Source organism: Arachis hypogaea, chromosome 13 (genome assembly GCF_003086295.3).
Source record: "Arachis hypogaea cultivar Tifrunner chromosome 13, arahy.Tifrunner.gnm2.J5K5, whole genome shotgun sequence".
Taxonomy (NCBI): Eukaryota; Viridiplantae; Streptophyta; class Magnoliopsida; order Fabales; family Fabaceae; genus Arachis; species Arachis hypogaea.
Genome location: NC_092048.1, coordinates 3186506 through 3198898, shown reverse-complemented (window position 1 = coordinate 3198898; position 12393 = coordinate 3186506). Strand labels below are relative to the sequence as shown.

At 27.5% G+C, this 12393-nt stretch overlaps 1 protein-coding gene across 1 annotated transcript; it reads right to left on the bottom strand.

Moving 5' to 3' along the window:
* Nucleotides 1–5286: 5286 nt before the first annotated feature.
* Nucleotides 5287–9479, bottom strand: LOC112735702 (alpha carbonic anhydrase 7). The gene is made up of 7 exons (XM_025785220.2): nt 9343–9479; nt 8762–8979; nt 7682–7788; nt 6870–6978; nt 6264–6434; nt 5845–5898; nt 5287–5578 (listed from the first exon to the last, which is right to left on the bottom strand). The coding sequence occupies exons 1-7, from the start codon at nt 9428–9430 to the stop codon at nt 5504–5506; spliced, it is 822 nt and encodes a 273-aa protein (XP_025641005.1). The 5' UTR covers nt 9431–9479; the 3' UTR covers nt 5287–5503.
* Nucleotides 9480–12393: the final 2914 nt, after the last annotated feature.

Here is a 12393-nt window from a genome sequence, read left to right as displayed (position 1 = left end):
ATATACCTAAAAATAGATGAAACAAATCTATATATAATAGTATAATTTTAACATATAATTATTGGTTTAGTTATACGAGTTTAATATAAAGATTTTTACATACATGTTCATCTAATTAAACTCATATTTATATAACTTTTTAAGTAATAAATTTAAAAATTAATTAACTATTTTTATTAATATAATAATTAAATATTTGTATAAAAATTTTTTATCCTGATAATATATAGAAATTATAATTATAATTATAATTATAATTATAATTATGTTATTAAATTTTATTTTATCTTATAAGCTTTGATTTTGTGACTAAATAACTAGAATAATAATGAGGCCTGCGGTGATTGCAACACTACTATTATTATTATTGATGGTGGCAATTAAAATATGAATATGACTAAATAACTAGAATTAAAATTAATTTAATTAAATAAGTACTTCTCACTTAAGAAAGAACGCTTTAAAATAAACCTATAAATATGAATATGATATATCATCATTATCTTGCTTATTTTGATCGCACAAATCAATGAATCATCAAGCTGCAGTTAACTTCGCAAAAATGTAAAATCATTATCAATGTTAGTTTTTTTTTTTTTTTTTATACAGTATCCTCTAATATAGCAAACTAAAGATTAATCCATGGTGGATCGAAGTTCTATTTAAAAATTTGTTTGCTGTTGGCCAATAAATTATTTCATATATAAAATAAAATTTAAATTCTCAACACTTACTTAAATAAATTATTAAACTATCTACTAGATCAACCAACTTGATTCATTATGAATGTTAGTTGATTTTGGCAACATCACTCCTAATTCACCGCTATTATTGATTTAGTCCATTATGTTAGAATAACATTTATTGTATTTATTGTATTCATCATTATACAATTCAATGCATTATAATTGTTTTTTTAGTGTTTTTTCTCGAGTTTTAACATAATATTAGACTCGTTATTTTTTTTTTAAGGACGGGTTAGTTTTTTCTAGTAATTAAAATTGTTGTATTTTTCTTTTAAAAATATTTTTTTTATTTTATCTATTATTTTTGATATTTTTTTGTCTCATCGATTAGTCCATTTTTTTCTAATATTTTTTATTCTAACAAGCTAAAAAATACCATCGTTTACTTCTAGACGCGCCTCCGTGCTTCGTTTAGTTACAATTTGAGATAGTTATAACATTTTCATCCATCGACCATACCATCGTCTCTGTACTCTGTTGTGTCGTTCTCAATTAAAAGCAACCAACTCCATCAACCACACCATTGTTTACTTCTAGCCTTCTAATACTATTTATGGTAGGTAGATGTTACTTCGTAATCTTATGGTATATTTTAGCTTGAGTAAACCATTAATTTTGTACTTGAATTATTAGGAATGCTAAAACTCATAAGTAGTCTGTGACACGTGACATAAAACTCATCAGCAAATGGTTGGATTGTCAAACAAGTCACTTCGACTGTTTAGGTTCGGCCAGCTTAAACTCGTAATTTATTAGAGTTAGTTCGTTTAAACCTATTTTATTTACGGACTATAATTTTTTAGTTTGGACCATTTATGATCAATCTGATAAATTAAACAGATTAACTCATTAACTTTTTATTTTTTTAAAAAAATATTTTAATAAAAAATCACTTTAACAGAATTTTTATAAATTAGTGAGTCGGGTTTTTAATCGGATCAAATATAATATTTTCAAAAAAATGATCATTTATTTGGGAAATACAAAAAAAAAAAAATTGAAAAGATTACCCGTTTAATTCATAGACAGATTCGTTTAACTCAAAATTTTAACCAATATAATTTTAAAGATAAAATTCTATCTATTAAATAAATAAATAGACTGACTAGATAAATTTTCCTCATTTCGAAAACCCTAATAAGTGACGTAGAATCTGCCTTTGATTTTCCTTTTTGAAGATATATGAAAAAAGAAAATGTTTCATCATAATTTCTTCCAAGTTAACATGATAAATTTTTTCTCCTTTTCTATGGTGTTTCCCCACCAGCTAGTGATCACATTAGGTTAAGATAAAACATAAAAGTGATTACAGAAAAACACGGCTAAATCCAAAAGTTAAGCATTACCCTCTGGCTTTCATCCAAAGTAGTTAACCTTACCTACATTCGAATTACTTATTTGCCTTCAAGTGTTAACCGCACAATTTTTTATTTTTAAAATTTTCACATGATCAATATGATCTTGTAAGATTATAAAAGAGTGTCCTGAAATCACTTATTTAAACAATTTAAATTAATAAAAAATACATTTAAATAATTATATTTTTATAACTTTAAATAAATTTTAAATTTTATTATTTATTTTTGTAAAAAAATCAACAAAAATTGAACTATAAATCTCGTAATAATAAAATATCTAATATTATTATATTATAATATTCATACTTTGTCCTAAATTATAAAGCTAGGTCTAATAAAGACACAAGATCCACCTTAAAGGATGGTGTCTACTGGATATCCGATCTCTTTGAGAGGTCAGACATGATAAAATGGACGGGCTTGTACTTATCTAAATAAGTAACTGCCTCCTCAAATCTCTCATACTATCTCTATCTCATCTAGAAGATAAGATCTCAACAAACTCCTAAGATATAAGATAAGATAGAACTACCGGCATCAGGGAGGTCATCAAACTCTACCATAAATATACTGGCACCCCCAAGTATAACTCACGTTCTATTCCACTAAAAACCTGCTTAAAACCCTTGCTAATTTAAGTATTGGAGTCTCTTGCAGGTACCACCCCCCACCTCCTCACGAGGAACTCGAACAGGCGGTACTTCGGCACCAACAAGTCGGTCCCTACTACTAAAGGAGTCTGGATCTCACGTTCAGGCCCAAATCATCATTTCAGGTAACCCTCGGAATATTGACGCCGTTGTCGGGGTCCTGGAGCTCAACCTTTGATAATAGCGAATGATCAACAAAATAGTCAGACAACCACCCAACATGAATAGTATGCAAACATATTAAAAAGAGGCTATAATACAGTTTCTATGGATACCAGAAACTCCGTAAAAACTTCTAGCAATAGGCAGAGGATATCAAATAGGGATGATGATTCTGCTTCTATAGTTAAATTGGATTAAATATACCAGGACAGAGACGAGGATAATGCACTTGTAGACACCAACCATGGTAGATGGAAAGCTGCATATTCATCACCATCGTCAAAAAAAAAAAGGAGAAAGGAAGCTGGCTGTTAATTGGAAAGGATCCTACAAAATAGTAGAGGTTTTAGGTAAAAGTTACTACAAAGTGTCCGACCTCTAAGGACGAGAGCTTCCAAAGTCCTGGCACGCATGTAACCTAAGAAGGTACTACAGCTAAGCAGCGAACCTCGTGCAGAGGTGCACTCTTTTTTTCCGATCTCAAGGTTTTTAATGAGGCACCAACACGGGGATTAGGGACACTCAATCCCCTTGCACGCAGATTTCCATAAAGGAATTTTTTATTTTACTAATAAAAATTTCTATTTCTTTAATTCATATTTTTTCAAAAGTTTCCTACTTAAGACACATTAACTTAAGCTCGACAAAACGTAAAAAATTATTGTCCGACCTAAACTCGGTCGGCAAGATGAGCGATGAGGTACAAGTTAATGTAAGAAGTTATATAAACAACTTGTATGAAGCGATCTCAATGAGATCGGATAAAAAACGAGTCGTAAAAATAACTTGATAAAGGCCGATTAGTCGAAGTCGGACCTATGAAAGGAAACTCAACATCTGAAAAGACCTAGCTCTATTTTAAAGACAAAAAGGTTTTTTCGAAAAACAAAAGAGCGATTTGAGCACTATTTATAAGGGTTGCAAAGAACAAACGTTTAAATTTTCAAACAGGTCAAAATCCCGACCTCTATAAAAAAAAGCACCCGATGTCTAAGCAGAAGCCACCGAATGCTTGAATCCAACCTATATAAAGATCATGACTCAAGTAGGGGCACTGTTCATATTGGCCCAAATTATAAAATCAGGCCCAATAAAGACACAAGACCCACCTCAAAGGATGGCCTCTATTAGATACCCGACCTCTTTGAGAGGTCGGACACGACGAAAGGGACCGGCTTATAGTTATCTAAATAATTAACTACTTTTCCAAATCTCTCTTACTATCTCTATCTCATCTAGAAAATAAGGTCTCAACAAACTCCTAAAATATAAGATAAGATAGAACTACCACCACCAGGGAGGTCATCAAACTCTACTATAAATACACTGGCACCTCCAAGTATAACTCACGTTCTATTCTATTAAAAACATGTTTAAAGCCCTTGCTAACTTAAGTATCGGAGTCTCTTACAGGTACCACCCCCCACTTCCTCACGAGAAACTCGGACAGGCGACACCTCGACACCAATAAGTCAGTCGCCGCCACTAAAAAAATCTGGACCTCACGTTCAGACCCAAATCAGCATTTTAAGTAACCCTCAAAACACATAAATTATTTATTTTAAAAACTTAAATTAATAAAAAAAACACATCACTAATTATATCTTAAACAATAACATCCAAAAAATTAGTATCGACGTTACCCTTCAATTCATTCCCTTTAATTTGTTTATCAATTAAGCAAATCATTGTCCAGTGTGAGAATATAAAGGTTTTCCAATTGTCACGCGCTTGGCACGTGATGTTCCTCCTCATGATGTTGAATCTCTTCTTGTTGTGATGAAACCTTCAACTCCATGCCTTAGTTCCAAAGTTATTAATTAGTGAACTCATGAAAAAGTTAAATATTTCTTTAATTTCATTTTGTCTTTATGAGGACGGCGTTAAGCTCCTAAATTGCTTTTGTCCTAATCTGTTGTCAATCTATTCCAAAATATGCAAAATTAATTTTATGTAAATAATAAAGAATTTTTCATGATCATTTAATCAATTTTATATATTTTAATATTTTTTTAATAATTAAAAAAATATTTATTTATATTAATGTGATAAGATACAATTAATTATTTTATTTTTCACATTGTACATAATTGAATTCATAATGTATACGCCTAAATCCTCTCAAATTATATATATTGGATTTTTTTAAGATAGTTACGTGAACAAAATAATTATATAAATATAGACATATATAGCAAACATGTCGCAATCATATATTGTTAAACTGCATTGTGGTAGGTGATCCAAAAGTTGAACAATTATTTAATCACATTTAATTTCCTAGCTATAGTTATAATATATATAGTAATTTAGATTAACGGTAATATTGATATTATTAAGGCAGATGATAACTTTGCAAATCAAGATTCTGTTAAAAAGTAGTTAGAAGCTCTTAACTAACTCTGGCAGTTTTTGCAATTTGTGGATTTCTTCATCTCTAAGCAATCCTTATAAAACACTTATAAATATCTGATGAAGTTTGACATACATTCAAACTTAATATCCTGTCAAATTTAGAATATAGAATACACTGATAACAATAATAATAATACTTAAAAAAAATGGAAAAGAGTGTCACGATATTTAATTAATCACTAAAGTCTACATTGAACTGCACTGCCATTGAGCTTGGTTGTATTGGTCTCGCGTTGCCATCTGAATCCTGCAACATATATGTCCAAATTTCAAACATTATTCCAATTATTATTCTATTTCTTAAAAGAATTTTTGGATTGAATTTATGAGCATATATTGATTTAGTTGTAATATATATATATATACATATATATTTATATACTAAAAGTCAACTATTAAATCAATTATTCATATAAAATATATATTGGTGACTGATTTAATAACTAAATTTTGGTATATATATAATTTTTAATATTAATTATTATATTATTATTTTAAGAGCTGAAAACTTACATCATGAACAGCATCTCGAAACAAATTGATTTGTTCTCTTCTAACGCTTTTAATCTGAACAATTAGACATTCATTAGTTAATTTTCTATTATGTACACAAAAGTGACTAGTGACATAAAAATATTCATATAAAAATCAGAGTTAAAAATTGTTCAAAAACTTAATATATTTTACTAAATTAATAAATTTACTAAATTACTTAACATACTATTATATATCTTAACATAAAGATATTTTCAGATGAATAATTATGAACACTATTTAAACAATATATCCATTAAAACTAATATAATAATTTTAGAATATCCTGACATGAAATGATCCAACGACTCTCAAATATCAACTTCACATAAAGTCGACTTCACTTGAATTTTCACCATAAAACAAAGTTGTAGTAATAAGTTGGAAATTCGAATTACCCGTGTGAGGACGGTCCAAGTAACATTCTCGGTACAAGGAGGAGTAGTCAACGAACCCATGTATCTGTAATACAAGTTTGAGTCCATGTCAACCTCTCTTGGATCAAATACACTCACTGATCTATTGGCTCCAACACTTGACCCAGAAAGTGCCTTCAAATCCCCCTCTAGCTACAAAATTATTAATTACAATAATTTATTAGAATTTCAAGGTATAATGTATAAAAAGAATTTCAGTAATTAAAAGGGTTTTACACAAAACAATAACTCGTGTAATGTTATATTAATAAAAATAACTCATTTTTAGATGACCGTATTATATGTGTTAGAGAATCGTTAGAATCATTTTAAATTAGTTAGTATCGTTTATATTTATATAGTATATCTGTATATTAATTGTAGGATTTTATGCTTTTATTACTTTGATTCTTCTAACACTTATATATACCCCTTATACATTATATTTTTGAGTAGACTGAACAATATACAAAAATATTTTTTTTAATTTAGTCTCTTGTTTTTAACAATATGCATTAAAATTAAATTTTATGTAATACAAGCAGACAGATAAATTTAATCAATGCAAAGATTAATAAATTTTTGTACCAATGACAGTAATGGGTCTGATCTTAATCCAATCCTGTAAAGTATTCCAATCACTGCTATTTGATTAGTTGTGGGAGTTTGATGCACCAGGTGTACCTCTAGATCCAGTCTGAAATAATTATATATATAGATATTGCAATTCAGATAATTGATGAACTCATCGATAAGAAGTTAAATATATGAAATAATAATGGAATTATATAAACATGTAATTTATTTGTCAATCACGAAAGTATAAATTAATTAAATATAATAGTAAACTATAATAAACAGGTATGTATGACTGTATGTAGGGCCGTTAAAATTGGTCAAACTCATCGGGTTAGCCCATTTATCCATTTAAATGGATGGACTTTGCTTCTAAAATTAAGCCCGTTTAAATTTCGGGTTAAACGGACTGAATTCGATTAACACGAAAAAAATGACGGGTTAAACGGGTGCCGTTTAATTTTTTTTTACATTTTTTTAAAAAATAGCACTTTTAGTCTATATTTTCTTCAATCCGATCCAAAAATTTGACTCATCAACTAAAAAAATATTATTTTTTAAAGATTTTTGACTTAAAAGTAATATTTTTTGTCAAAATATTTTTTAAAAAATAAAATAAAAAAATAAACGGACTGACCCGTTTAACCCACGGACTGACCATAAACGGTCTGGGTTAAAAAATTATGGCTCGCGAATAAAGCGGGCATAAACGGTCCAGCCCATTTAACCCACGAGTTTAACGGGCCGGACCTAAATGGTCCGAACTAGCCCATTTGACATCTCTATATGTATGTATGTATGTATGTATGTATGTATGTATGTACCTTCGTCCATCAATGATGTGTTCAGACGGACTGTGCCAATGTAATTGTTTAAGGATATAACGACTTCCATTGATTTGTAGAGAGCTTGTTGGATCAAGAATCTCCAACTAGTCAAACAAATAAAACAACCAATTAGTTGAAAAACAAAAATTTAAGAGAGTCCATTTTTATATATTGTTAATTAGATTATTTATCATATTTAAATATTTGGTTATTTTACTACGAATATGAATTAGTCAAATGATAAACAAATTTATTTTATTTGTTTTAGTTCTGAGTTTAAACTTTAAGAGTTTATTATTAGTTAATAAATTATTATAAATACAAAATATATTATTTAAATTTTCAATACTTATTTAAGTTTATTTAAGTGGATAAGTAAATAAATTATTTAATCAACTAAAATTGTTTATTTCAAGATGCATCTTCTGAACCGTCAATGAGTTATAACTTAAATGGCATAATTTCCTCGTACTCACTTAAGAGTAGGGGTAGCAATATGTACCCTACCCACGGGTACCAAATCCGACCCCATCCGGTCGGGTAGGGTTGCCAACCCGATCTGCAGCGGGTAGGGTTGGGTGCGGGTAGAGTTTTCGTGCGGGTTGGGTAGGGTGCGGGTTGAGGCTCAACCCTATCCGACCAACCCGCACTCTATATATATGTATATATTATATATTTATATAAAAATATGTTTTCAGTGGATATTAAATTAAATACCTCTCACTAAATGTAAAATATTCTTAACCACTAAAAGAAAATCATTAATTGATAATTCAATATTCTTTTTTACATAAAAACTAGTTATATTTTAAATTATCATAAAGTTATATAATAAAATTGTATCTTTTTTAATCGGATACCCGCAGGTTAAGAGCGAGTAAGGTTAGGGTTAAAAAATTCTCAACCCACAAGTAGGGTTAGAGTTGGATCCAAACCCTACCCTACCCCTACCCATTGCCACCCCTACTTAAGAGGTCGCAAATTTGAATCTTCATATTTTTGGTATATAAAAAAAAAAGATGCATCTTCGGAACCAAATATTAAGAAAAAAATAATTAACATAATTAATTAGCTTACCTCAATATCATGACCCCTATTCTTAAGGATAGCATTGGAGGAATAGTAGTTCAAATTAAAGGGTCCTATTCTAGCCAGTTGAAGGCTTCTATAATTCAAATCAATTGGTGATTGCATTCTTCCAGTTTTGCACATCCTCCATTCTGCTTTTATGTCTCCCCAATGAGATGGTCCTCTATCACTATCTTCATCGTCGTAATTAAACTCGCTCTCATCCTCTGTAATTAATTATTAGTTAAATAGATAAAAACAAATTAGCACTATTTAAACACATCAAATATATATCATATCCTACCACTAGGTCATGAAAAATAAGCATACGTTTTGTTTATATTTTTATTTTTTTAATATTTTGTAAAAAGGAAAACATTGTAAAAAAATATTTTTTTTACAAAATTCTAAAAACAAAAATATTGAAAATAATATAAAGGCTAAAATCGTAAACCAAACACACTTTAATTAAGAGAAGAAAAAATCATTAAAAAAAACTGAACATATATATGTATATATAAATCTTGAACTCACAATTAATCAATTAATATATGCATGCATGTTAATTAATATAATAATTAAGTACTTACCAACTTCTTGGGACCTTGCTGGGGAAGATAGCAAAACAAATGCTGCAAATAAACTGCAAATGAAAACCTTGGCTGAAAACTTTTCCATTTGAACAACAATTTTTTTTTCTCCTTTTGATGATGTTGTTATGTGGCAATGATCAAGATGTAGCTATCTCATATTTATAGGGTGCTACATGTACAAGTTGTGAAAATTAAGTAAGAAAGTTGGATTAATTAATTAATAATAAGGAGGTTCTCATTTTTCAAACATGAGATAAGCGTTTGTTTTGGCTAAATGGAAGAAACTTTTGTTCATCACAATTTTCAATTTTCTAGAATTGTTTATGAACCAATATAATACTTGTTACATTTTATTTAATTTGTTAATATGTTTGGTTTAATTAGGATAATTATTTAATTTATATATGAATCCCGTTTAGAACAAAATTGAGAAGACATACACTCCGATCACTATTAAAAAATAACTCAAAGAAAATCAAATAAAGGTTTGATAATTAATACGCACCATATGTAAACCTTTGAATTTCAAATAATTATTAAACGACATATATATATAGCTTCTTAATTTAATTATTTGACCAGCGAAGCAATTGAAATAAAATAAGCTATATTAGTTTAAGGAGACCACTTCGATAAAGACACTTAAAATGTATTTTTTTAAAGACGTTTACATGTGTCATGATGTTATTGGATATTTTTATTAAATCGGTTAATAATTTATTTTTTAATAAATTAGAACAAAATCAATTTATTATAACAACAATAATAAACCCAATTGTCCGCATTATAATTATTAGACCTAATTTAATCCGATCGATTTATACAATCTAAACCGAATTATGTTTAAATTTTTGATAAAAAAAACAAATATATCCCTGATTTTAATTTAAAAAAAAAATCACGATTCAAAATTGATCGGTTCGACTAGATCTGATAACAATTGAATTTATTGTTATTGTTATAAAAAATTCGATTTTATTCTAATTTGTTAAAAAATTCAAAAATAACCCGTTCTCCAATAATAATGTGACACATAAATATCTTTATAAAAAAACATTTTACGCATCTTTATAGGAGCATCCTCCCTAATTTAATTCATCGTATTCCATGTTTTTCAAGACCATTACAGCAGAACAAAAAATCAAATTGGAAATCAACGAAATTCACATAAACATTTTACAGAATATTTTTCGTCTTTTTTTGTTATATTTTCTCTAATATCTAAAAATCACGAATTAATCCAGCGGTACCTCACAATTCTAAACCAACTTGACAATGGTGTTTTTCATTATTAGTTGAAATACAAGGTAACTAACCTTTGAATTATCCAACCAAATGTAAATTTTAATTTGTTAGAAGAACATTCAAGATATTATCAAAGTCTAAAAGCATAGTGTGAGATAAGAGTTAAATATATGAGAAGAAGAATATTATATGTGTTATTTTTGTGTACACTTTTTATATATTTTTATTGTTAATATTTAAAATAATTAATTAAAAGTAAAAAAATAAGTGTACACGTGAATTAAATATTCACAAAAAATTGTACAAATATTATTTCTTTTAAATAAATCAATTGATTGAACAATGAAATTAAACGTGCAAGGCTTTCATCCCATTCCCCAAAACTTTAGAAAAATCCAATTGGTTTTATTAGTAATTAATTAGTATTAATCTAAACGTACCACTCCATCTAAAGAACGATTCTAAATTTTGACTTTATTGTCCGTACGTACCGGCGTATTATTCTAGCTACTTGTCTCTTACGTAATTTGTTTGATAACTTTTTTTTTTTTTCTTTCACCATGAATTAATATTTATTCAAAATTCAATAATAATATATAGTTCATCATCGAGAGATACACAATATATTTCATGAAAATGATAGATAAATTATGAGAATAAAAGAGATATAGTTATTGTACTACAACAATATAGATTATTTTTTAGGATTACATGTGTCAAAAAAGAATTAAAATTTGTCAAAAAAATAAATTTTGACACTATTTTAACTATAAAAATATGTTAATAAAATTTTTTTCAAAAATAGTATTTTCAACATAAGTAATTGTAAAAAAAAACTTAAATCTTATTTTGATAAATATTGGCCGTAAAAAATAATTTGTTAAAAAAATTAGAGAATATATTTTCTATGATACTTATTAACCGTAAAAAATACTATTAATTTTGACACTTATTGACTATAAAAAATCTTAATAAAAATTTTTAACAAAGAATGAGATGAGATCTTGAAACTGAAGAATAAACTGAGATTTTGAAGATGAGTAATGAGTAATATAATTTCAAACTGAGAGCAGTGTAATGCTAAAATTGATGGAGCTCAACGAAGAAGAAGAATAGTGGAGTAAGTTGAAAATAAATGAGTGTCAAAATTAAGGAGTAATTTTTCACAGTCAAATTATTCATCAAAAAAATATAAAGAATTTGATATTTATGATATGATATTTATCAAAAATATATATTAATTTTTATACTTAATTATAACTGTTAAAAAAAATATTAAAATAGCTCTCTTTTCTTAGTGTGTCGAAGTCTAACCAACGATTTTTATAATTATGTTATGCACATAAATTGATATGTTGATATTGGTTACCAAAAATTGCAAAAACGAAGAGCAAAATAAAATAAAAAAGTTTACCAAAAATCTTAGAAAAAATACCATGAAATGCCACATGATCAGTTGCCAAGTAGAATTCACAAGTCAGCATTTGTGGTAGCTAGGTGATCTAAAAGTTGAACAAATATTTAATTATTATTATTATTATTATTATTAAAATTCAGCATTTATTCAGTCATTATAAAAATTATTATAATATTTTAAATTTTATTTTTAGTCAGCTTTTTTTAAATTTATTATTATTTAATTAATTTAAATACTTATTTTTACATATTAATTATTTAAAAAATATCTAGTTGTACTGATTAATTATTTCCATTTAATTTCCTAGCTATATATAGTTATTATAATAATTCAGATTAACGGTATAGTGACGATATCCGATGAAGTTTGACATACATACAAACTTA